The sequence below is a fragment of the Osmia lignaria genome, chromosome 10 (assembly GCF_051020975.1).
Source record: "Osmia lignaria lignaria isolate PbOS001 chromosome 10, iyOsmLign1, whole genome shotgun sequence".
Classification (NCBI taxonomy): domain Eukaryota; kingdom Metazoa; phylum Arthropoda; class Insecta; order Hymenoptera; family Megachilidae; genus Osmia; species Osmia lignaria.
In genome coordinates, this window is record NC_135041.1 from 10013532 (window position 1) to 10039286 (window position 25755).

Sequence of the window (25755 nt, forward strand, 5' to 3'; positions counted from 1 at the left end):
TCATGAAATTGTTTGCGTTTCCTTGACAGCCACCGAAGAAAAATTCTTCGCATCTATTCGTCTCTGGATTGTATCCGTATCTTTTCATCAGTGCTCTACATGGTCCGCGTTCCAGTGGCATAAGACATTCTGTTTAATAATTGAAAAATATTAAAATCATTGTATTTAAAAGAAATTGTTAATTCAGAAGGTTTCTTTATTAAATTGACACATGGATATTAAATGCTAATGTAAAGATCTAGAAAGTAGAGATTGAACAGTGTCCAAGAAAGATGGTGGACGATTACGCCATGTAATTTGCATAAAATAATAAAGTGAAAGGAGATAATATTTGAACTCTCCAGCACATTCCATGGCAAATAAAATATCGTTTAAAGTATCTTGTTTGCATTTATTTTTCATCTTATGAAAAGAAATAAAATAAAATTACATACGTGGACCTACAGACGATGATACTTCATTCATCATTAGGACGCAACACAGAGCAACCAAAAACAAAGCAACGATTCTGCCGTTCATTTTTTATTTCTGGATATTTCTACTTTTTACAATCACAATGTAACTTCGTCACGTATCTTTTGAAACTATACTGTTCCAAGTCATTGATCAGAGTATATATAGATCGCGCGGCTTTTAGGTAGGGGATTTTCTTGAAGATGAACACCAGATATAACACTTCATCGTTTTATCGCTGTTCGTATGTACACAACGTCCACACTTGTAGTTGTATATTTTCACTTTTTGTAGCTATTAAACGTGCCCGAAATGGGTGAAACACGACACGTTGCAACCCCGTTGCAACAATTCCATCGACAATAATTACAACCTGTCCCTTTGTACACTTGACGCACTGTTTTATTAATATTATACTAGCGAAGAGCTGTAACGATGTTGACCTAACTGATTCACACGAATTGATAAGCATTTTATCAAACGTTTTTGTTTTTAATTATTAATATAGATAACCGTTGGAATACTTCAACGTGATGTATCGTTCATAGGTTTCGATCCCTGACATTTATTTATATATTTTTAATTAAAAACCAAGGTTAATTGATCCAAACTGCGACATATAAAGTGCGTTAATGTAAAATCTATTTTATCCTCAATGTGAAACTTCGAAAATTGACAAATCAGAATAACTTTTTTTTCACCTTTCTTCGTTATCGTTATGTTCTTCTGATTTAAAATTCTTGACACGAAATAGAATTAAATTATAATGTTTAAAGAAATATTTACATCTGTCATTGATAGTGCTGATTCTAAATGATGACGTAATTAGTTTTTATGTATCCCTTAAAAAGTGTCCCTTAATAAGGGTTTTACTTGTTATCAGATGTCCTTTTTAACAGGTTTTACTGTACTATCATTGTAAGAGTACACATATAACATTTCTCTGCCTTGTTTTCTAGCATGCGTACAACGTCTCAGCGTCACTCACAGACATATTTCCGCGTTATTAAAAGGAAGGATTTGCTGTATTTATCTTCTTAGCTTATTGAATAAACTCATTAGGAGCATGAACGTGTTTATTCTATTACATCTGTGTGCCTCGCCTATTATTTTATCCTTTTATTTATTATTTTACCCCTATTTTCGGGCCTCGCGTGGAACAGCCTCCCAAGCATTTATTATTTTATCCCTCTTCATGGGCCTCGGCTCAACCTTCCCAGTTATTTATTATTTTTTTGTCTTTAAGAGCCTCACGAGATCCAACCCTTTATCACTGCATCCCTTACATGTCTGCACCCTTAACATCCCTGTATCCCTTATATCACTACATTACCTATATTCCTGCATCTCGTATATGCCAGCATTCCTTATACCTCGGCATCCCTTACATCTCTGTACCCTTTATATCTCTGTATCCCTTACACTCCTGAATTCTCCCTGCATCTCTTGTATCCTTTCAACCCTTATAATAACTAAATAAATAATATACTTATGGCCACTGGTTCGTGTAAAGGTAAGTAAAGGTAAGTAAAGGTAAGTAAAATCTCATGAAAAATAATTTTAAATTTAAATTTTTGCAACATTTAATTCCTTTGTTTGCCACCAGAGGGCGTTGATTCAACGTCGAAGATTTAGTTCACATTTTTGCCGCTAGAGGGCCAAAATCTTTGCATGGTTTAGTTCCTTTTTTTGCCACCAGAGGGCGCTGATTCAACGTCGAAAATTTAGTTCACATTTTTGCCGCTAGAGGGCCAAAATTTCGGCAAGCTTTAGTTCCTTTTTCTGAAACCAGGTGGCGCGGATTCGACGTCGCAAATTTAGTTCACATTTTTGCCGCTAGAGGGCCAAAATTTCGGCAAGCTTTAGTTCCTTTTTCTGAAATCAGATGGCGCTGATTCGACGTCGCAAATTTAGTTCACATTTTTGCCGCTAGAGGGCCAAAATTTCGACAAGCGTTAATTCCTTTTTCTGAAACCAGATGGCGCTGATTCGACGTCGAAAATTTAGTTCGCATTTTTGCCGCTAGAGGGCCAAAATTTCTGCATGATTTAGTTCCCTTTTTTACCGCCAGAAGGCGCTATGATGGGATGCTTACAAAAGGGTTGCAAGGATGTAAAAGGATGCAGTGATGTAAGTGATGTAGGGATGTAAGGGATGCGTAGATGTAAGGAATGCAGACATGTAAGGGATGCAGGATTGTAAGGAATGCAGAGATGTAAGGAATGTAAGGGAAGCAGTGATGTAAAGAATTTTTTAAGGTCTACCCCCTTAAACTCTCTTTAATTAATAATGAAACGTTATAATTGCTTAATCTGCATAGTAGCAATATAGAACATTACATTAACATAAAATAATTAATTTAATAAACTTAAATTATTCTGCAAGCTTCGTTTGAATATGTTCTTTGATTTTATAACGAAGTACGCTTTGAAAACAGTCTTACTAGCGTCACCTGGCTTTGCGTAGGAAGATTCGGAATATCATGTATGCTTCGGGGTCCCTAACACCCCAAGCCATCGGCCATTGCGCTATCTATACAAAAGCGGCGCAAACTATTTGTTAACTTACCGATTGCCGAAGGGTCGATCACCGACTGTCGGAAGAAACAAAGGCATATCCATTTTTCTTGGATCTGTTGTCCCTGATGATAATATCACGAAGTAGATTAATCATGGGATTATGTTTGTGGTGCCCTCCTGGATTATGTTACCGACGATCCATAATAAAATGTTTTAACACCGCTGTAAAAGAAGAGGTCTAATCCAGCAATTTTGGCGCTCCAACTTCAGGTAATATATACAGAGAATTGCTCAGAGTTTGGACACTCATTTAACCTGTTCGGAGGTGACAGAAGATTTAAAGGCACGTTAAGTATTTTCTAAAGCTTTATTTCGTATAATACATAATAAAACATCGTGTGGGAAAACGAATATACAAGGAGGTACATTATAATGCTTATTTCTTTCATATTCTCCTGAAAAAATTGTTTTTGTTTATCTGCAGTACATAACCTATGCTTCAACTAAACATTTATTTAGTAATTAACGCTTTACAAGGCGATCTTTCATAATTAGATTTCACTATTCCATTATATATTATATTACTGTTATGTTTTTGAAGTTTCATTGATCATATGTTTGTTCCAAAAAGCGGTACTTGTTTGCGCGGACTTCTAACCTTTAAATTGAAATGGCTATTTAGTTATTGTTGAATTTAAATTGTAGCGCCGTTCTTTATTGTAATGTACGTGTAATACACATAAATGATGTTTATGAAGTCAGATCTGCATAACATACATTGGAAACTGCTGAACTAATGATAATGTTTATGTATATATTTACAGTGATATGAAGAAGGTAAAGCTGTGACAGTGGGAATCAAACATAAAAATAGCCCTGGTGAAGACAAGAATATCTAACCTTATGCCCTCAGCTACCGGTAAGCATTATATATATTACAAATTTAAAAAATGATAACTTTTTATACAAGAATACTGTGCTGTACAATCTTTATATTAAAATTAATTTTCTCCACTGGTGTGGTAAATGGTCCATAGAGGTGATAATATAGTTTATTGAAGTAAGCCTTGAGAAGTATTGGACTTGACATTTATTTGTTGAAGTTGAATAACAGTTGATTGTATAACGAGTACCAAAGGTGAAATATAAATATATGACCTTTAAATAATGAGTATGACACATACCTATTGCAGGAACTGTGAAGGAAGGTAAATAAAGTACTTTGGATTTGTGTGGATGAAATTACGTCAAACATCCCCTCAGAAGAGCTACATAATTGAAGTCCTCTTTGAAAGTAGTAGAATAGATTAGAACATGCAATGAAGTTCCCAAGAAATATACAGTCCCTGTTGCTGCAAGAAAAGGTGTGCGCTTTCAGAGAATTTCAGAAGAATGCACAATTACTAGAAGGTGCAGTTATATGAGCACTATTGTAGGCTCTGTAAGATGATAATAATCAGTATTTTGGTTAAAATATAAATAAAGTGTTAGAAAATAAAAATCAGTACTAGTATAAAAGTTATTGCATATGATTATTGTTCCCAGTTTTATCATTCTCATTTATGGTTGGTCTTATCCACATATAAATTAAAGCAATTTTTCGATTCAAGAACTAATGCTTACTCAAGGCAATAAAAAGATTTTACATGTAAACAATACCAACCAGAAATGGTTATTCCTAGTCCTTTAAAGCTTGCAATGAGGTAACAGTTAGGCCCCAAAATTGTAGAACAAGACATAAATGTACAATCTTCGAAAAGTTGACGATAATAATTTATTAGTTCACTTTTCGTATCATATAGAAAAATATTTGTTTTCAAAAATTTCCAGGAGGAGGTAACCCTATAGGGCAGCAGAAGGGCGGGGCGACTATGCCCAGTAATGAAGAATGCGGGATCCGAGATGTTTGGGGTCACAACCTCGAAGAAGAGTTTCGCACCATTCGACAAGTTGTACAGCAATATCAGTATATTGCGATGGATACCGAATTTCCCGGTGTAGTAGCTAGGCCTATTGGTAAGATACAAGATAAAGTGGGATCATTCAATTTCGTATTAATCATTTATAATATTAAATATTTATGTTACAATTTTCTAGGCGAATTCAGGACTAGCGCTGATTATCAGTATCAGTTATTGCGGTGTAATGTAGATCTTTTGCGAATAATTCAACTCGGTCTTACGTTTCTCGATGAATCGGGAAATACACCTGGCGGTAGTTATACGACGTGGCAATTTAATTTCAAATTTAATTTACAGTAAGTTCCGCTGATATTTCATGATGTTATTATGAAATGAATATCGAGACGAATCATCTAAACATTTTCTAGGGAAGACATGTATGCGCAAGACAGTATAGACATGCTACAAAACAGTGGTATACAATTTAAAAAACACGAAGAAGAGGGTATCGACCCTTTAGACTTTGCCGAACTTTTGATGACATCGGGAATTGTTCTGGTCGATGACATAAAATGGCTATCCTTTCATTCTGGTTACGATTTTGGCTATCTATTGAAACTTCTTACAGACCAAAATTTGCCGCACGAAGAAAGTGAATTCTTTGAACTTCTTAGGATATATTTTCCAACGATATACGATGTAAAAGTATGTTTATTAAAGATATTACGTCGGATGAATCTTAATAATAATATTTTTCGAAGCTATTATAATTTATAATTTTCTATTGTTCAGTATTTAATGAAATCGTGCAAAAATCTAAAAGGAGGCCTACAAGAGGTAGCGGAACAATTGGAAATTCAAAGAGTTGGTCCGCAACATCAAGCTGGATCTGATTCGTTACTTACGGGAATGGTCTTCTTCAAAATGCGAGAGGTAATTGACAATTTTCCGTAATTAACATAAATATTAACAGTGTTTATATCGAAAGTATAATAATGAACAAAATTTATTTTAGATGTTTTTCGAGGATAATATTGATGATGCGAAATATTGCGGTCATTTGTACGGTTTGGGAACGTCGTTTGTCGTGAATGGTTCAGGAGGGTACCTAGACAGTAATGGAGATAATTCTTCGTCTTCGTAATGTTAAAACTACCACATCTCAGTCGGAACAAATTATTTCACTACAAATAAAATGTTATAAATAATGTTTCACTTAATGATCAAGCGTATAGTTCATGTCCACGATATTACATTCAAATCTCTGCTGTAGATCATAAATATCATTAACCGAAAATGAAACTATAGGAACATTTTTTCATATCTGCATTTTTTGTATCCTCGAATTTGAGTCTTTCGTAGGTTTCTTCTGTGATACGTGCTATTAATCGAACATATTTTACAATACCACGTAACATGAAATATGTAATATAGTTTCTTTACAAACGTTTGTGACAATATCGGTATACAAGACACAATGGCAGTACAAATCGAGAAAAAAAAAATCATTCTACACTTAAGATTTTTGCAAAATCTCTTATGGGATGAAAGTTCGAAGAAATATTGAAAAAACGAAAAAATAACAATTTAAGGAAGACAAATACAAGATAGTATTGTCTAAGAACATCTATCAGTGTTCATGTGTACATTTATCATACCATGCATTTATAGATGAACACATTTTAAACCTAACGATTTCTTATATTTAGTGTTTTAATAAATATTCCTCAAAATCATTACGCTTTGTGCAATTTCAGACCAACATGCATAGAACATCAACGCATAGCATTAGAAACAAAATCTTCCTATCGTTCTTTTTTACGATTAGTTCCGTTGTGTAGGAAATATAAATAGTAAAAAATTATTTCTTTTCCTTTTTTTTATTATTTTACACATAGTATTCTTTATACATACTACGTATGTTTTATTGTAAAACACATTATCTAAGAGATTAAAGAAAAAAAAAAAGGTATCGAGATCTTTTACCATACTTTAAAAGTGACCACATAACGTACGTTTCTTTTGTAAATAACACCTCATTCCAGATATACAATAAACATCTTACTTTAAAAACTTGGTGATTTTTAATATCAGCTACAACAAAAACATGAAACTAAAACCGTACCGATCTCTGTTCGAGATCAATGATATTCTATTGTTCCATCGATCATTTAAAGGGCACAACCGTGCCCTTCCGAAAGTAGGGCACCACTCCTACGTTTCATTTTATATTCGTCAAAGTTCTCACCCGTACCTTATCCACCTGTAGTAAAGAGATAAACTCGCGTTATCACAATATAACTGATATCAGTATCGTTATCACGCTTCGTTACCTGAAATCAAGCTCAGTTTCTTCCAGTACAATAGAGAAATCGGTTCGTTTACCCTAATAAAAAATGCGAAACAAGTTACGTCCTGATCGCGTTTCCGGTTTTGCAAAATCGATTCTCGTCGGTTGTTTTCTCTTATCCATATTAATTGTACGAATATCGGCTCAAATCGACAACGAGACATTCGAAAACGCGTTTGGATTGGACGAGACTGAATTCCCGGATAATCAAGAATCGATCTATACAGGAAGTAACACAGATGATGAAAAGGTGGAAGCACAAAATCCATTGTCGGAAGTGGAAAATCTGAACGGCGGCGAGGGTGGCAATAATGAGGACGATGTAAAGGAGGTAAATGGGGATGTTCCAGCTAATGTGAATGAAAATTCAGGTCAAGAAAATAATGCTAAAAAAGAAATTAGCGTTTCTCATGGTATATCTGGTAAAATGGCCGGGGGAAAAAGTGAAAAATATGTGAGATACGGTGAGTGTTTCGATATCAATGGGCGTGACCACTATTTTTTCTATTTCATTGCACGTTGAATCATCATTCGTTCAATTGAAAATCGATGGTTATATTATTCATTGAAGTTAATTTGAAGATTCCCGTACCCCTCTTTTTTTTGGAATTGGTTTGATCTTGGATAATAAACGTACATCGTACAATCGTGTTATTTTGTTATACGGCCTAACTAATGGATTTGATCTTATCTTCCATTATCAGTTACTCACCGTAACGTGAATCGGAGATGAATCACTGGATTTTGTATCGCCACGACTTTCGTAATTACGGTGTACTTCAATCTTCCTCTTGCACTTGATATCATGACTAAAATTATTTCGCTTGTCTTTTATGAATCGTCCTTTTATATCATTAATTTGTGAAAACGTATTTCGTTGATCTTCGATCCTCGAATGATATTTATATTTCTAAAAAGTACAATCACGCTATTACACCAAGTGAATACCTACCCAAAACGCTGTAATATAACAATGAATAACAATCAGTACCATTACGGCATTTAAATTTTAATATTTCAATTTAACAAGAAATGAATGGTTAACAATGAAAACCGTATTAATGAGTTGATGAAAAGTTAAATTAAACATTTAAACATGGAACGTCATGTACCCCTTTTACACAAAAAACAAATTTTCTACCTGATACATTTTAATATCATTCTATTGCATTGTTACACTTGCATATATCATTCTGCAGAAGAAAATATTGGAATTTACGTGTTTTTCTAGATTCCGATTTACCGGAAGCGGATCGATACGCTCCTCGTTCGGATGATTCAGTTCTTGATTACGTTTTAACGGAAACCAGGTTAAAAGAAATTCGATCGAAGTTTATGTACTGGTTCTTCGACAAAGGTGGTGACGACGACGAAGGCGATTATCAAAAACAAATTCAATCTTCCACACCGCAAATACATAAGAACTTCAACTTCCAATTGCCCTTCTATAAATTTAGATATAATTATACCAGGGTACGTTACAAATGATTTTTTCAATTAATTTTTCAACAGTGAGGATGGTACAGTAAGAACTTCTATAATAATTTTGTAATAGCATATTAATTTAACACTTTAATGGCAATGAGTATCATAGAATTTACGACCTTTGTAATTTTAAGCCTCCACTTATCTCTGAATAGAATTCACTGATAGTATTGTATCGAATAAAGCAAAACACATAATATTCCAGATATCCATGAACGGTTTCATAGAATTCAGCGATCCTCCAGTGCACTACACCTACCCCCTCGTGTTTCCCGTTAAAGATTGGCCAAAAAAGAACGATCCCAGCTTCATAGGAATGTTCTTCAGCAAGTGTCGTATAGGAAAAATAAGAAAAACCGACATCGATCAAAGAAAACCAGGAGTATACTTTAGGTTATTGAACAAGTTTAACGATTTGATAAACATATCGTACGTGTAATATTATAATTTCTTTTTAAAAATAAATTTCAGAATGGAGAGGGACTTGGAAAATAGAAAGGATCAATTTGGCGTTGAGATGCGCGAACGCGTTAAATGGGATATCCGGGAGGGAATTATCGGTACCGAATCCTTTGAACCCAAGCATGCAGTTATAGTTACATGGAAGAACATGTCTTTCGCTGGTGGTATCGACAATTCCCTTTACAAAACGAACACCTTTCAAATGGTATTAGCCACCGACGAGGTGACTACATACGTGATATTTAATTACTTGGACATTCAATGGACCAGTCACACGGAAGCTGGTGGTGACACTACGGGTGGAGAAGGTGGTGTAGCAGCGTTTGTAAGTATCGTCGTTCATTTCTCTCCTCGCAATCTATACTATATTATTTTGCTATATTTTATTATTTTACCTAGGTCGGTTTCAATGCCGGAAATGGTACAGAAAGATACGAATACAAACCATACTCCCAGAAGTCGACGATTCGTGATCTACCGGGTAGAGGATGGGCAAATGGTTTTCCAGGTCGTCACATATTCAGGATAGACGAAAAGATAATGCCAGGCACATGCAACAAAGACATCGGTAATACTGAACGATAAACGTAAACGGAACGACTATTAATCGTTATCGAAATGTTAATTTTTTTCAGCGGGAGCAAATTTAGATCTCGTGTTCGCGCCTGAGAGCGGGAACATGTTAGGTGGTACCATCGTGAATATCACCGGTCCATGTTTCAACGAGACAGAGATGATTCGATGTATGTTTGAAACTGTAGTAGTAACCGGTACTGTGATCGACAAAAATCGTGCGATTTGTGTTCAGCCCTTTGTCAGGGCAGAAGGATACGTTCGATTTGCGATCAGCATTGGTGACAGTAAAACTTATAACTGGAAAGGGAAATATTTTATCGGTAAGATGATCGCTGGAACTCGAGCAAACGGAATTCTACCGTATTAGAATTTAGATGTCTGATTCAATTGTACCGATAGAGACACCAGCCACGGCAGCGGAGAAGCTCAAAGTATCAAATACAGTTCACGAGAAGAATCCTGCCACGATAGAAATCACTTGGAAGCCTCACAATTTGACCAACAACTTAAATGCTGGCATACAGATAGCATTATGGGGATACCGTGAGACAAAAACTACCCCAGAATTCGAGTACATTGACATTTTGGAGGTTCGTGAAAGAAAACCCTATTAAACAATACATGGTAGATAATTTCATGTTTTTAATGATTGTGTGTTGAATCTTAGCAAGGAATCACGAATATCGGTTCCTATATTATCCGTCCAGCTTCATTGCGTAACCGCACCAATCGGTACCAACAGGATATGAATTTTGGATTCATCCAGCTGAATTTGACCGACCCGATGAAACAAACTGGCCTAAATATTACACCGTACGTAAGCTAGGATAAAATAATTATATAAGAAGTTATTTTAATAGAATTGATGAGTAATAAACAGAGAAACTTCTGTAGAAATTTGTGGAGTAGACCAATTCCATTGGCCTGGTACTTTGGTCCGCAGTGGGAAAGAATGTACGGATCGGCATGGGCTCAAAAACTTTGCGATAAGTGGATAATGAACGATAGATACCTGAAAAATTTCGCGGGCGAGGTGGCCTTGTGCCCGTGTATCGTGGAACATGCATTAACCGATAAAGGTCGCTTCCTTCCGGATTACGATTGTGACAAGGACTCGAATCTAGATTGCATGTACAATAAACATGCTTATCATTGCGTGAGAACTGGCGCACCTAGGTAAACGAAGTTTAAACAAAATTTAAATTTTACAGTTGAAAAAAAAATATTTCTCCTTTTGTTATTCTAATTTATTACGATAGTATGGACGGTTCCGAGCAACAATGCTGTTACGACCACAAAGGATATCTGATGTTAACGTACGATCAGCAATGGGGTTCCAGGCCGCATCGATCCCATAATTTAGGATATTACCCATGGGACGAGGCGAACAAGGTTCCCACCCTTTCACACTGGCACCATGATGTTGCACCATTCTATATGTGCTGTTTATGGCAAGAAGAACACGCTGTTGGTTGCGAAACGTTCCGATTCGAAAGACGACCGAGTCAAGATTGTATCGCTTATCAGTCTCCAGCGGTGGCAACGGTGTTCGGTGACCCTCATGTCGTTACTTTTGACGGTCTTGAGTACACGTTCAATGGAAAAGGGGAATTTGTCCTGGTACGCGTAAATAACATGAAAGATAAACTCGACATTCAAGCCAGGTTCGAACAATTACCGAACAACGTATATGGCGAAGTTAAAGCTACTCAGTTGACGTCTATTGCTGGTAATTTATATAATTATAATAAATCTACGTTTGTAAGAGGATTCTATAACCATACTTTATTTTTCTTTACACAGCAAGAGGAAACAATTCAGCCACCATTGAAGTTCGTTTGAGACCTAAACACGCTCAGTGGAGGTATCGTCTCGACGTCTTCGCTAATGAACAACGAGTGTATTTCGACAGACGGGCCCTTAAATTTCAACATTTCAGTGGCGTTGTAGTTTACACGCCTACTTATATTCTAAATCAAAGCGAAGTGATTATCATGTTCGACACGGGTGCTGGCGTGGAGATTGTAGAAAATGAGGGGTACATGACGGCCAGGGTTTATCTACCTTGGACTTATTTGGTACGTACGTTCACCCGCAATTTAGGCTACCTTTAATCTAAAAGAAGGCTACGTTGCACCCGAGTACAGATACCGAATCACAATGAATCGTCATGACAATGAACATTGTCATTTAACTTACTTTAGAACAAGACTAAAGGACTATTTGGTACATGGAACTTCGACATCACGGACGACCTGACGACTCCTGATGGCAACCAAGTTTCCGGCACCAATTTGAATCACTTCGAGACCGTTCACAAAGACTTCGGGCTAAACTGGATGCTGGAAGACAAGGAAGATGCGCAGAAAGGAGGAGCTTTGTTCACTAGAAAATTCGGTAGAACCTCTAGTTATTACTCAAATAGAACTTTCGAAGCTGAATGGAGGAAAACACCGGCGGAAATAATACCATCTAACAGGTGATCATCGTTCCATTTAAAATCAATGAGAAACATGACGAATTATTTCTTAAAGAAAAGAAAGGAATATTTATCTTATTTTATTTCAGGTCGTACGACATACAACGAGCTATTGATCTTTGCGGAGATTTGTATCAATGCCAATACGATTACGCGTTATCGCTTAATAGAGACTTGGCTCACTTTACGAAAAACTATTACAATACGTACACTCAAATTAGAGACCTGAATATGAATCAACGCGGTAAGTAGTATAAAAGCTGTTCATGGTGTATAAACAAAAAACAGCTAATTTAATTTGCTTTATTAATTTGCATTTATTTTTAATTTGCTAATTTTATTTGCTTATTTGCGTTATTATGTTTTTTATTTTTTAGTTGTATCTTGTGGAGTATTGGAAACACCACGTTTCGGACGCAAGAGTAACTTCTTCTTTGTACCGGGGACAAAGGTTACTTTTGAATGCAATCAAGATTTCACGTTGATTGGTGATCAACGACGTGTGTGCACGCCGGAAGGTCGCTGGAACGTGCCGGAGTACGGATACACAGAGTGTCTACGTAAGTGGATAATCTTTTTAAGACTATTCTTCATTAATTTTCTTGAAATGAACCATTTCCATTGCGACATTCGTACATCATTACCCTGCTTCTGCATTTGTTCCTCGACATATTTTGTTAATTATCTCAACATCTGCAGTCATGCATCGAACATGATAATTCATCGGTACATCACGATAATCTTATGCCTCGCTCGGGTAAAAAGGAATAAAGATTGTTTGGTATTACACAAATTTAGGTCAGATCGAGTATGCCCAGCGTACAGCATGGACAACGATGGGCATTATTTTCGCCGTGTCAATTCCTATAATAGGATGTATCCTGGGTTCATTTTTTTTAATACGAAAGAATCAGAAACAGGGAGGTTCCGTGAACTCGTGGCGTTATTCTGAACGCAGTTCCGGTGTTGATAACGAATCTACGTTGCTGAAACAGGCTACACCGTTGAAAACGTACGAAAGACCAATTTCACCAGTTAGCGACACCAGTACTGCAGCCAGTACGGTCAAGAAACCTCACAGTTACGACAAAGTCTATCGCACACACGAACCATTACCAAACAGACCGAATGTTGATTTCGAGGACAAAGACTGGGACCTTAAAGAACCTAATTCCCCGACCGATTCGGAGAAAAGCATGACAGAGTCCATTAGAAAAGCTGGAAGTCCCACGAAAGAGAGCGACGTATAAAATAATTGGGATAAAGTGTCGTGGTCCAGGGACGAATCCAGAAAACCCCTGTTTGGAGGGTGAAATATATAAAAGTAGATTCTGAATCTTTTTGTGCACCTTTTGATGTTTTACTTTTGACAGAACTCAGGGAGATCCTAGGAAGAATTTAACTTACAAGGAGAACTACCAAAGTGTTACACTCACTTATTAATGAAACTTTGCGAGCTTGTAGAACTCGTCGAGCTGAACACGCCTATACCCCCTGTTGGGGGCAGACCGCTAACTGTTTAAAAGATATTAACAATTACAGTCAGTTATTCCTTACATTCTGAAGTATGACAAACTCATACATACAACTCGCAATCTAGAGATCCACGGTTCAAATCCTTGGTTCCCAACATTTTTTTTTTTTTTTTTAATGACAATTTGTCTCATTTTGAATAACTATTACATAAAAATTATCATAAAAAAAAAAAAATTATTGGGAACCAAGGATTTGAACCGAGGACCTTCAGATTGCGAATCATGGATCCGCTCCGTGGTTAAACACATGACTCGCAATCTAAAAGTCCTCGGTTCAAATCCTGGGTTCCCGTTTTTTTTTTATAATGATAATTTTTAGGTAATAGTTATTCAAAAAGAGACAAATTATCATTAAAAAAAAAAATGTTGGGAACCAAGGATTTGAACCGTGGATCTCTAGATTGCGAGTCAAGCTTTTTTTAAGTGAGTGTAACACTTGGTTAGTTCTTCGTATTAGAACTTTCTATCATTGTCTATAAAGAATACTGACTAAGTTCACGTAAGTTTATTTATGATTTTTTCCTGATTTTTTATTTTCATCGTCTCGATTATCCCTGTACTGGATTCACCCCTGTCGTGGACCGTCTGTAATCCTTGACAAATCGAAAAATAAAAACTCATACACTTGACATTCTTGACACACCTTCGGGAATTCATCATTTATGCATTAAAATTTCTTTGGAAGCATCTCTTCCATGACAAATATTTCGGGTCATAAGTATTCGCGAGCGTACGCTTCAGAATAGAATCGCACATAATCGAATATCATTTGCACGAAAAATGAACTGGACTGATAAAAAGATGAATTAAATTATACGTCAAGCGTGAATAAGTAGATTCCATTTGTATATACATGTACATGCTATTTTTGCTGTGGAATAGAAATGTTCTTCATTTACGGAACGATTATTATTAAATATTATACATATCATTAAATCGCAAATGAGCTTCATATTTTTATACAGTTTAATGCATAATATTAATTTTGAGCGCATTAAAATTCAGTATCAAGTTTTGTAATTATGGCATGATTGTATAAAATACACTTGCTAATTAATGTACAAATATAGTTGAATAAACTTTTCTATACCATTTAAATACTCAGGAAATTTCTATTCCACATGCATTTGTAAAATCAATTGCCATAACATTTAGGCATCGATTTAGAATCACTATAGTGGAATGGAAATTTCCACCAGAAATATTGTCATCATTTTATATTATTTTTATTATCCATAAATCCTTTGTCCTTCCTATTTAAATTATTTATAAATCTATCTGATATAAAATCTAGAAAGGGAGAACGCACATTGTGTTTAATATTACATATCTTGTTAAAAATCACAGGTCAACAGGAATATAGTTCTCGACAGGCGGGTGTTACCACTGGAATAATATTCGCTTGTTTAATTCCGATTCTACTGCTAATAGTTTGTGTGGCAGTTAGAGTTTTGAAGAAACAGAGAGAACAACGAGAGCAGGAGGAATCTTTGCACAGGTAATAAAATTGGACAATAACTATTATGAGTATTCTTATTTAACATAGTGATAATATTTAAAAATGATTTTTTAGAGCAAGGAGTGCAGAACTTCAAAGATTAAGAAAAATTAAAGAAGACGACGAACCAACTACTTATTCCAGTAAAGCAACAGATATCAATTAGGTATCATTAGCCCCTCCTTTAAAAAAAAACACTTTTTTTATGACTTGCCTCATGTCATTACACATTATACTTCTATCATTTATCCATTTTAGAATTTAATTATATTTATTTTTTAAACAAAGTATTCGTATTAGTTGATAGGGTTACAAATTTAAGTACAATTATTTTTATAATTAGCATAAGTATGTAAAATCACTATACAAGATGATGCATTTAATTTAAATTACTTGTTAAAGCAGAGATTGTATAAGACAAAATTGTTAGCTTATTTATGACAGAGAATATCACTTTATATTGACAATATGTATATGATTTAATATACAATGTATACAATTTTATACTGCAATAAAATGTATAAAAGAAGTTGTAAAATATGATTTCCTACAATACCAGCGAAAATAATTTGCTCGATTTAAAGAAATACAAAACGTCCTTCGAACGATGATCTTTTTAAATTTTTGAAAAACATTTCCGGTTGTTTAATATACGCGGCTAACTTCAATGAAATAAACATTGCCATCTCGTAACGAAAGTGAATAACTACGTTAAGAGTTACCGACCGTTCGACCACTTCTGTTGCTTTACTCGGACAGAGTAGTAATTCTATCACTGCGTTATCCAGTGATTAAACTATTTATGTTAGACTTCCTGCTTCGGAGTGTTTAGAATGCATGCAGTTCGGACGTTGTTCCTGGCTAATTGTAATTACGCGAATTTCCTTGCTTTACGACGAACGGGCCGAGATATAACAGCGGTTCATTGAAAGGTAAACGGGTACCGGCGTTCCAATAAATTTCTGTGCAAAAAAAATTCACGATACTGTATCGTTGATCGTGTTCGAAGTCGGTATTTCAAAGTTGTTACGAGCGATGGATTTAATTGGATGACAGTTGTGGAGAGAAAAAAGGTTCCGACAGCAGAGGTACGTGTTTGGTGTTCAATTTCATGTCGTAACTTCGATGACAATATTCTTGTTGTTCAAGGTAAGTAGATCGTATTGCAGCCGATACTTTTTTAACCTATCTTATCTCTTTTGTTTTCGTTCTGTGTCACGTTAGCGCATGTCCAGTTACATGATTGACAAATCATTCAAAATGTAAGGTGTACTTTGTATACGGATAGAAATAAAAACAAATTATGATAAATTAGAGAAGAGATGACTTTTGTGAGACAAATTAGTAAAAAATAAATTAAATAAATTAATAAAGTTAATTGATTTAAATGTAGTGACATTTACAGTAAAGATTCGATGAAAGCGATACGGTCGAGACTGAACTTACGTTTACATCGTGCAGCTCCTCCTATATTGTTAGAAGTTTGCCGACAGGTGGGGTTTCAAAAATTTGCCCCAGTGGTGGGATTTCTTCGCTTTCATTGAATCTTTATTGTAGTCACCTATATTTAAAAAATCTTGTATTCTCTGGTTTGTAGATATCGACCCTTATAGGATAAAGCAAATACGCTAATCATTCAACGAATCGGGAAATATGTCTGTCATATTGCAATGGCTCGATCATGGCTAGGATGTTTGTTCGGCGTTTTAGTGCCATCGGCGATTTTTTATCTCTATTTATTGTTAAATGGTAATAACTGACGCTACTGTAACATTGTTTCTTGTTATTCATATCACGTGTGTTATAGTTCCTTCCGCTGACATCGATTCATTTAAAATCGTTGGCAAAGAGAGCTTACACGTGGAACGACCTATCTTTGACAAATTACATTCTGAAACTAATCGTAACGAGGTAAACATGTTGATTAAATGATTAGAAAATAAAAAAAAATATAGAAATTTCTGAGTACCAATATTTAGTATCCTTAACCCTTCTTCGGATTATAGGAGCCACAGTAGCCCTTCAAAACTTAAAAATTTAAGCTTCCCTTAGTTAAAAAGAAGGGTGCAAAAGGAAGTGCTCTCTATCTGCTTTCTCTGTCCATATTTTTATTTAAAAAAAAGAGGTTCCAAGTTAGGCTCTCCCTGGTTTCTCCCTAGGTCTTCCCAAGACCGAAGGTAGATAGTTTGAAACTCTTCCCTTTACACTTACCCTTACCCAAGAGAAGCCCACATTTGCATACTTAAACTGAATAATGGCTCTAGGAAACCATCTATGAAACTAAATTAAAAAATCCAGAGAAGGGTTAATGATTCAGTAAGGGTTAATTGATTAATATAACATAATTCATCAGAAGAATTTCTGTGAGATATAAATTATATAATGAAACATCGAGGATGAAATTGTCGATAGATAGGATTGATTTTTTTCAAGGCAAAATGCGAGACCATACATATAGCGATGGTGTGCGCCGGATACAACTCGACGTTCGCTCTGGTGACAGTAGTAAAATCTGTTTTATTCTACCGTACTAAACCTTTGCATTTTCACTTGCTCGTCGACGAGATTGCAAAGAGAACACTGACAACTGTGTTTCGAACATGGGATTTACCACATGGTTTGTAATACTCTTACCGCGATACAACATTCTCATCCGTTCTCTGTTACTTTCCATAAGCTGTTTCGTTTGCACCATTTTACAAATTTTAGTACAAAGAAGTGGAACGAAATGAGAGACAAACATATTAGGATTCTTAAAATTAGAATTAGGATCCATCGAGTTAATTTTTTTTTATTGATCTTAATTGAAAGCTGTCTGAAAAAAAAGCTCGCACACGAGAATTAACGTTACGTATGTAGGTTCATTAGCAGTGGAGGTCGCGTTAAACACTCGTTGCCCCGATTGTAACAATTAACACGACGGTCAGTCGGTGAAATAAATTTGGACAATTAATCTATTTAGACTTTAAGTTTCTCGAAGAACGGATGAGAGTTCAGAATTAGTGATGGATATTTAATATTGTATCTTGAAAATTCTATAATAATTTAATTGTTACGAAATTTTGAATAACTTAAATTTACCCTGTATATTCGAAGCGGTTCAAAGTAGTTATTAATCCATCACTATTAAGGAGGCAATTTTTCCTTTCAAAGAGATGGAAAATTGGCAATTTCTAAGTTGGCTCGTTCTTTTTAGTGAACTTGACGTACTATAAAGCGGAAAGATGGGTACCAAAGGTGTCCTGGATACCTAACAAGCATTACTCTGGCGTTTACGGTCTTCTGAAATTAATCCTGCCGGATGCGATGCGAGAGGATAAAGTTCTGGTATTCGACACGGACGTAACCGTGGTGAACGACGTTAATTTACTTTGGCAGATGTTCGAGAAGTTCACAAACGATCAGGCCCTAGGGTTGACGGAAAATCAGAGTCATTGGTACATAAAGGCTTTGTCTTACGGTCAACGGCCATGGCCGGCACTTGGTAGAGGCTATAACACGGGCGTGATGCTAATGCACTTGCAACAACTTCGTAACAGAAAATTTACGAGTCTTTGGGAAACAGTTACGAAGCGTGTTCTGGCATACATACCGGAGACTAGCTTAGCCGATCAGGATATAATGAATGCCGTTATCAAAGATCATCCTTCCATTGTATATAAAATCGAATGCACCTGGAACATACAGCTGAGCGATCACACGATCAGCGATCAGTGTTATCGCGACACTAGTCGTATAAACGTATGTAATAGTACTCAGGAATTTGTCGTTTCCGTCGATAGAATCGTTTTTTCTTCTTACGCGGTATCTTATAGATTGTGCACTGGAATTCACCTCGAAAGCAAGATGTATATAATAAGCATATCAACGAGTTTCGTAAGTTGCATAAGATCTTCCTCGATATGGATGGAAATTTGCTACGTAGACGCTTGTTTGGTTGTGATAAACACGAAGCTGTGTCAGAAGTAAGTGTAGCTTTAGGAGCGACGAATTAAATGTACGCAGCACGTGACAGCAAGTTTGCAATTTTTATTAGTACAACGAATCGAGCCCCTGTCGAGAGTTCACCAGAGGCGCGACCACCTTGTACCGAACACATCCGTTCCTCCTCGAGTACGAGTACAATGTATACGCACCGGCGGATGTTGCACTGATAACTCAATGCAGCGTGGAAAGAATACCGTTGTTAGAAGATATATCGAAACATTGGCCTGGTACCATAAGCGTCGCTCTGTACCTGACTGATGCCGAACTGCAGAATTTCCTTGAATTCGTGCGTGGATCCGTTGAGTTGAGGAAGAGGAAGAACATCGCGTACCACGTGGTGTACAAGGACGGGGTGAAATGAATTTTCTTAACGTTCATGACATTTAGCCTTTCAAAATTCCTTGTTACAAGTATTTCTTTCACATTTCAAGAAAATTGAAAATTTATAGGAACTCTATCCAATCAATTATCTACGAAACATTGCGATGTCGTACGTATCGTCCCCGTTCATTTTTCAACTGGACGTTGATTTTCTGCCTCAGTACGGCTTGCACGAAGCCCTTATAAGTTACATTGTTAAATTGAACATCAGTGAGTCGGACAAAGTAGCTTTAATCGTGCCTGCATTCGAGACCGAGCGTTATAGGTATTTCCTTATTAAGTACGACTCGAAAGCAGCAAAGAATCGCATCGTACACCCCATGCTATGTGTCCATTTTATAGGTTTACCTTTCCAGCGAACAAGGATGAGTTGCTGAAATTCTTGAAACGTGGTGTTTTGTATACATTTCGTTATCACGTTTGGACTCAGGGTCACGCAGCTACAAATTATAGTTATTGGCGAAATACTATGGAACCGTACGAAGTACGTGTCTCTGATGAGGATAATTAATTTTTTTTTTTTTTTATATATATGTATATAAATGAATATCATCGTAGGTTTCCTGGGAACCAGATTTCGAGCCTTATATCGTCGTCTCAAAACTGGCACCCAGGTACGACACCAGATTCATCGGTTTCGGATGGAACAAAGTTTCCTATCTAACGCATTTGACCGTGCTGGGCTACAAGTAAGAAGCTTTTAATTAGCACTGCTCTCTTTAGTTAAAATACCAATTTTTCATATTTTTGGATATTTTGAAATATTAAAGATAACAAGCTTTGTCACTTTACTTGGGTGTTAGGGTAATTGAGCTAAGAAGAGCAGAATATGTTTATTAAATGACTTTACAGCACCCAAGCACTATAACGCGATGCCATAAATTGAAGATTTATATAGGTACATTGTCTTGCCGGATACATTCATTATCCATCGGCCTCACGCCCCTAGTCTCGACATCGGCAAGTTCAGGACCGACTCCATTTATAGAAGGTAATGTGCCACTAAATAAACGATTAGGGGATCGAGTTTTTGAATAATTGAGGAGAATGACCCGTCTATCGAGCTGACAATAAGTAGCAATATGTTTATCATATCTTCAATATATGCTATAGCTCTCTTATATCTACATTTTGCAAGCGCAGTCAGCATTATTTAATTGTTGCCGATAATTAACTCATTTGCAGTTGAAAATTGACATTTCAGGTGTCTGAAAAAGCTGAAGGACGATTTCGTTGAGGAATTGGTGACCAAGTACGGAGAGAGTGCCCTGTCGAAGTTGAAAAAAGTGACCAAAGAAGAAAAAATTTTGAAACCTGTCAAAACCAAATAATCGATTATATTTATAATATTTCGAGAGACTGTGAAAACTATTTTCTCAATAAAACAAGAAACTTATACGGAAAAATTGTGTAAACATTGTGTTTCTCTTTATCGTTTCATCAACTAATTAATAGACGAAGAAGACAGAAACACAACGAGGGGGTTGGGAAATATTTATTAAAATTTAACCATCGTAGTGGAGTGTACAGAGTGGTGCTTTCAGTACATTCTTTTAATACAGTCACGCTAAATATTTCATTTATAAAATATGTATAATATTTACAGTGATAGTACATTGACAATGACGTATAAATTATATCCGGCCAAAATACACAGATACGAAACTTAAATCCTGTTAGAAACGGCAAGCTGCATATGTTGTATCTCTAATCAAAATTTCTCTATAAATAATAATCGTCGAGACGAATTATCGTGACAATAACAGCGCAACGTAACGATGTAAAATCTAAAATTAAATCGACAGGAATATTAAATATTAACCACAGCTACGTGAATAATAATGATAATAATAATAGTAATAATAACATGAATATCAATAATAAAGTTTGGATACAATATAAAGTAGAAAAGAAAGCATGATCAACGTTCGAAAAGAATAGTCGGTTCGATTATCCATCCTCTTAATTCTCCTATCTCCTCTAAGATCTATGAAAAGAAAATTCTGATCGTTACGTTTCCCTAAGGAATTTCCTTACACCTATATCGTGACACGCAAACATAGTTCCTTTACATTTATAATAATCACCTATTACGATAAAAACACTTGAAAGCGTTCTTATCCTGTACAACGGAGAGCTGTACGAGGTACGAAAATATGTTAATGAAACGTCATTTATTCATGACTCGGCCCCGTATTATTTATAATATTATATGTTCGCACACATTCGACAAGCACATGAAACTTGCAACGCGGCTGATCCAGAGAAAAAGACGCGTCTAACAAATTCTTCATCACCGTAACAACTCTTCGTCAGGAACATGCTTCGCGTTCTGTACGGTATTTATTCTTACACGTTACAGTATACACGTGGAAATTCAAGTCTCTCCTATAAATATTCTTTACACAGGTGGCGATGGAATGAGTTAGGCAGTATCGACGATGATGATTAGGACACGACTCGATTGATCGATCAAGATAGCACGATTTCTTATTAGAACTAATTAAACCAGCGGCTTGTTCAAAATCAATTCGACCCTTCGAAATTGTCAACTTCGTCAGATACAAAATCGAAATTTTCATTTGAAAAATTAAACAATCTTATTCTGATAATATAAATTGTTAAGGATGATTTTAAGCAGCTCATTGATCTTGAACAAATTTCACCACTGATACCACCATTGTTCACAGAAAAGATGAACGAAGAAATGAATAAGCATCCTTTACAAATTATCGCTGACATTAACCAGCGTTCCTATGTTACAGCAATGGATGCAAAGTGAGGGAAGTTCCTTAAGCCGTGAAGCTTAGTTTGGACAACACTGGCTTACACTAAAGTCTTATCGTGTCGTGTAAACGTTTCGCAATGAAATCGTGTCGCTCGTGTACACGCGGTTGTTCGAATCGTTTACATAAAACGTGAACACACGCGAAACGATCGTGTTCGAATTAGTTCATTCGATCACACTTAGGAAGTTATTTTCTCGTGAGTATCGGACATAGTTTCTCGCCGATCGTTCGCATAATCATTGTGTTTTTTCGTCACGAACGCAATTCCTTTGGGATCGACGAGTCTCAACGAAAAATCTTCAGTCTTCGAAGAAACGGGTTAAAAATATTTCGTGAATAAAAACATTTCGGGAGATTGTACGAGCCGTACGCTTGTTACACTTAACTCTATGCGATTTAAATAATAACATTGTCTTCAGGATTGATTTAATGCTCGGAAATTTGTTCGGGTAAAAATCAGGATTTTTAATATTTCCGAGAATTAATCAGCTAATCATTATGGAGCCATGAAAGAACCAGTGAGAATGCGTTCAAATGTCTCTTAATGTAACATACAAATTATAGTCATTTTTGGAATGTAACGAATGCGAATGGAGGCATTGATTTTACAAATGCTTCGCGAACAACATAAAGTACGGTACTTTTGTTCCATATCAGCCTTTAAATATGTTTTTTATCAATGAACACTTGTCTATTGTCTATTAATGAATCGTATTTACTGAATGAAAATGCTGTTATTAATACTTTGACACTCGCCGTTAAAGTATTAAAAAATCAGCATTGTCGAGCTCGCTATATATATTTCTCGTGCACCGTTTAAATCTTTATTACACTCGTATTAATATATTCTTTGAATGCTCTTAATAAAAATCAATAGACTTGATAGAAATAAATCGCTCCATTAAAAAATTACTGAATATCGGATTTCAGTTTTGGGTCAATTTAATTAAATGAAACGATGCACGAGTATTGAATATAGAATGGCGTGTTCAAGACGAAAGAAATAGCATTCTTAAGTTATCCTAAAGGAATATGAATGAAAATGGCATGAAAACAATGAGTTACTAGAAATCCCCGAGGAACACGGTGTTCCAAAGCATCCGTTGGTTCATTAAATTAGATTAATTGCACGCGCGCGTTACGTCCAGATGGTTGTGGTCGGATCGGTGTATTGGACGGTAGTTACATCCGTACACAGATGCGGATCAAGAACTTCACGCCAATATCTCAGTGTCAGAACTAAGGGTATTATCTACAGAGGTCGGTCGAAACGTAGTTTCAGTTAATTCCCGGTGGGAATAACTGTTGCACCACTTTAAAATCAAGACGGACGACGGAACCACAGATGATTTTTAAGTACATTCAAACGAGAACATTTTCCTTGCGATTTGCAATTGGCGTACTTATTTTTTGGCAGCATAAAACGAGCAACTTTTTAACGATTCAAAATACGCCTTTGAACATATTCTACATTTACATTTCGAAAAACTGTTCTCACTATTCTTCATTTGTCTGCTCAATTATGAAGCGAGATGAACCCTATAAACGATTGGCTCGATCGAACGTCTTATATTCTCACCACAGACGCAATTAAGTCCGTTGATCGTCGATATCGGCGTAAAATAGACTCGTTTCACGAGGTGTCTTCCATCAACCATCAATTATACTGCAATTCAACGAGAAAACCGGTAACAACTCCTGGAACGTCGTTCTTTAAACGCGAATCTCTATTTACCCTCGCGAATCACGACTGATTCCTTGGAAAAGGTTTCGAAGCGAAAAATCTCAGTCGCGACTGTATAAAATTCAATCCGCACCCTTTTAGCTCCATCGTGGCTTTGATTCCTGTCACAGAGTAACGACTTCAAGCGGATATAACATATATACCTAACAGGTAGATACGCAGAGTCATTAGCGAGAGAAACGGTCGTCGAAGGATCTACTCGTTGATCGTTTGCAAACGATCGTTCAGGGTGAAGGAGAGCCTTCGGGGAGAAGAGTAGATGCGCACGGTTGAACCATGTTGTTACGTTATGGTGTTCGGGTGTCAAAGAGGGAGCCTCATTAAAGCGACGAACAGCCTAACCGCACGCACAAAGTATCCCCGTGATAATAATTGCACGCTGACTGGTGGCTCGTCATACGCGTACCTGGTAAACATGCCTCGGTTAATGGTACATAGAACACGCAGGTTGACTCCTGGGCTTCTGTAATTGCGTAGCTTGTACGTGTTCTATTTTCATGTACAGACTTGTCTTGTTATCAGCGAGTGACGATAAACGGGCTAGCGTATCACGGGATGCGGAATGAATATCGTTGGCGGGTGAAGAAAAGTCTTTTTTCATCTATTTTTGCGAGGCAAATGAAAGAGAATTTTGATTGCTGAGAAATTAATGATTTTCTTTGGGAATCATCGATGGAGAACGCTATGAATTGAAAAATCTTCTCGATTTAAAGATTTTTCAAAAGTAAACAAAAATGAAGTTTGATTGTTAAGAAATTAATAACTTTAGCCAATAACAATAATTATGACGATCACTGGTAACTATGTGCAATTATTAACATTCTCGAGACCTTTCTGTGACGAGGATCCAAGTTAACAGTCATGATACAATCCACTGGATCACATTTCACTCTTTGTTTCATATGAATATCATAATTACCAAATGAATATTGCTGATTTCGACGAACATAGACGAGTGTATCTTCCCCGAGCGGTGATTGTGGGAACTCGTGTTACCGGAGAAATCTTCAAAATACAAAATTACAAAAATATACTCGTGGCGCCGTACCAATCTGCCGTGCCGCGTTGCTTTGAACGTGCCCACATTTACATATAAACAACATCGTGAATTAATGTGCGAATTAAGGTCCGTGTATTTACAGGGCGCGGCACAACGATCGGATCGGACGAGCCGCGACTCTGATAGGCCGCTTAAAATAATCCGCGACGATCGTCGTTCGTGTAACTTCGATTTTATTCTCGACGATTAACGTAACAGTAGATATTCTTCAAGGAAATTCAAAGGAACAATTACCTTTCCTCTGTTGTTTGAAGAATTTTTCAATTAGACACAGTTTGAGTAGATTTTATCGTGCAAAGAAATTGAGACCGTAGAAATAACAAATAAAAGTCGATTAGTATTTTATTTAATTAGTAGAAATCTCTATGTCTGATTTTTGAAACGAGAGACAGAAGACTGTCTATTGGCACCTATTCAAACTTAACTGTCCTTTTCCTCATTAATATCGACTAATTGCATTGTAATCTCGATAGTCGAAGAAAAGAAGTTGCACGATCGCGTCGCGATTTTCTCCGGATCATCCCACCGAACGCCGC

The 25755-nt window shown here is 36.2% G+C and overlaps 3 protein-coding genes across 13 annotated transcripts; all 3 read left to right on the forward strand.

The window, feature by feature from the left end:
- Positions 1 to 3181: 3181 nt before the first annotated feature.
- Positions 3182 to 6490, forward strand: Pop2 (CCR4-NOT transcription complex subunit Pop2). 6 transcript variants are annotated; one of them, XM_034338779.2, is made up of 8 exons: positions 3182 to 3315; positions 3797 to 3891; positions 4166 to 4180; positions 4803 to 4988; positions 5070 to 5229; positions 5302 to 5578; positions 5666 to 5806; positions 5889 to 6490. In XM_034338779.2, exons 2-8 carry the CDS (start codon positions 3876 to 3878, stop codon positions 6015 to 6017), a joined length of 924 nt encoding a protein of 307 aa, XP_034194670.1. In that variant the 5' UTR covers positions 3182 to 3315; positions 3797 to 3875; the 3' UTR covers positions 6018 to 6490. The 6 variants fall into 6 exon arrangements, with proteins under 6 accessions (XP_034194670.1, XP_034194674.1, XP_034194667.1 ...); XM_034338776.2 differs by having other exon boundaries at positions 3190 to 3242; XM_034338768.2 differs by having other exon boundaries at positions 3254 to 3394.
- Positions 6491 to 7208: 718 nt separating this feature from the next.
- Positions 7209 to 15699, forward strand: mesh (sushi domain containing 2 mesh). 2 transcript variants are annotated; one of them, XM_034338758.2, is made up of 16 exons: positions 7209 to 7687; positions 8455 to 8696; positions 8914 to 9101; positions 9180 to 9495; positions 9570 to 9738; positions 9806 to 10066; positions 10146 to 10336; positions 10414 to 10559; positions 10641 to 10922; positions 11006 to 11475; positions 11550 to 11824; positions 11951 to 12225; positions 12315 to 12469; positions 12603 to 12785; positions 15108 to 15258; positions 15334 to 15699. In XM_034338758.2, the coding sequence occupies exons 1-16, from the start codon at positions 7270 to 7272 to the stop codon at positions 15422 to 15424; spliced, it is 3813 nt and encodes a 1270-aa protein (XP_034194649.2). In that variant the 5' UTR covers positions 7209 to 7269; the 3' UTR covers positions 15425 to 15699. The 2 variants fall into 2 exon arrangements, with proteins under 2 accessions (XP_034194649.2, XP_034194646.2); XM_034338755.2 differs by lacking the exons at positions 15108 to 15258; positions 15334 to 15699 and adding an exon at positions 13024 to 13815.
- A 312-nt stretch (positions 15700 to 16011) lies between these two features.
- Positions 16012 to 21032, forward strand: LOC117611705 (xylosyl- and glucuronyltransferase LARGE1). 5 transcript variants are annotated; one of them, XM_034339839.2, is made up of 12 exons: positions 16013 to 16407; positions 16856 to 17007; positions 17066 to 17169; positions 17692 to 17875; positions 18455 to 18999; positions 19074 to 19223; positions 19295 to 19597; positions 19695 to 19891; positions 19969 to 20110; positions 20185 to 20315; positions 20525 to 20617; positions 20831 to 21032. In XM_034339839.2, the coding sequence occupies exons 2-12, from the start codon at positions 16929 to 16931 to the stop codon at positions 20955 to 20957; spliced, it is 2055 nt and encodes a 684-aa protein (XP_034195730.2). In that variant the 5' UTR covers positions 16013 to 16407; positions 16856 to 16928; the 3' UTR covers positions 20958 to 21032. The 5 variants fall into 5 exon arrangements, with proteins under 5 accessions (XP_034195735.2, XP_034195734.2, XP_034195730.2 ...); XM_034339840.2 differs by having other exon boundaries at positions 16013 to 16346; XM_076690726.1 differs by lacking the exon at positions 16013 to 16407 and adding an exon at positions 16664 to 16751.
- Positions 21033 to 25755: the final 4723 nt, after the last annotated feature.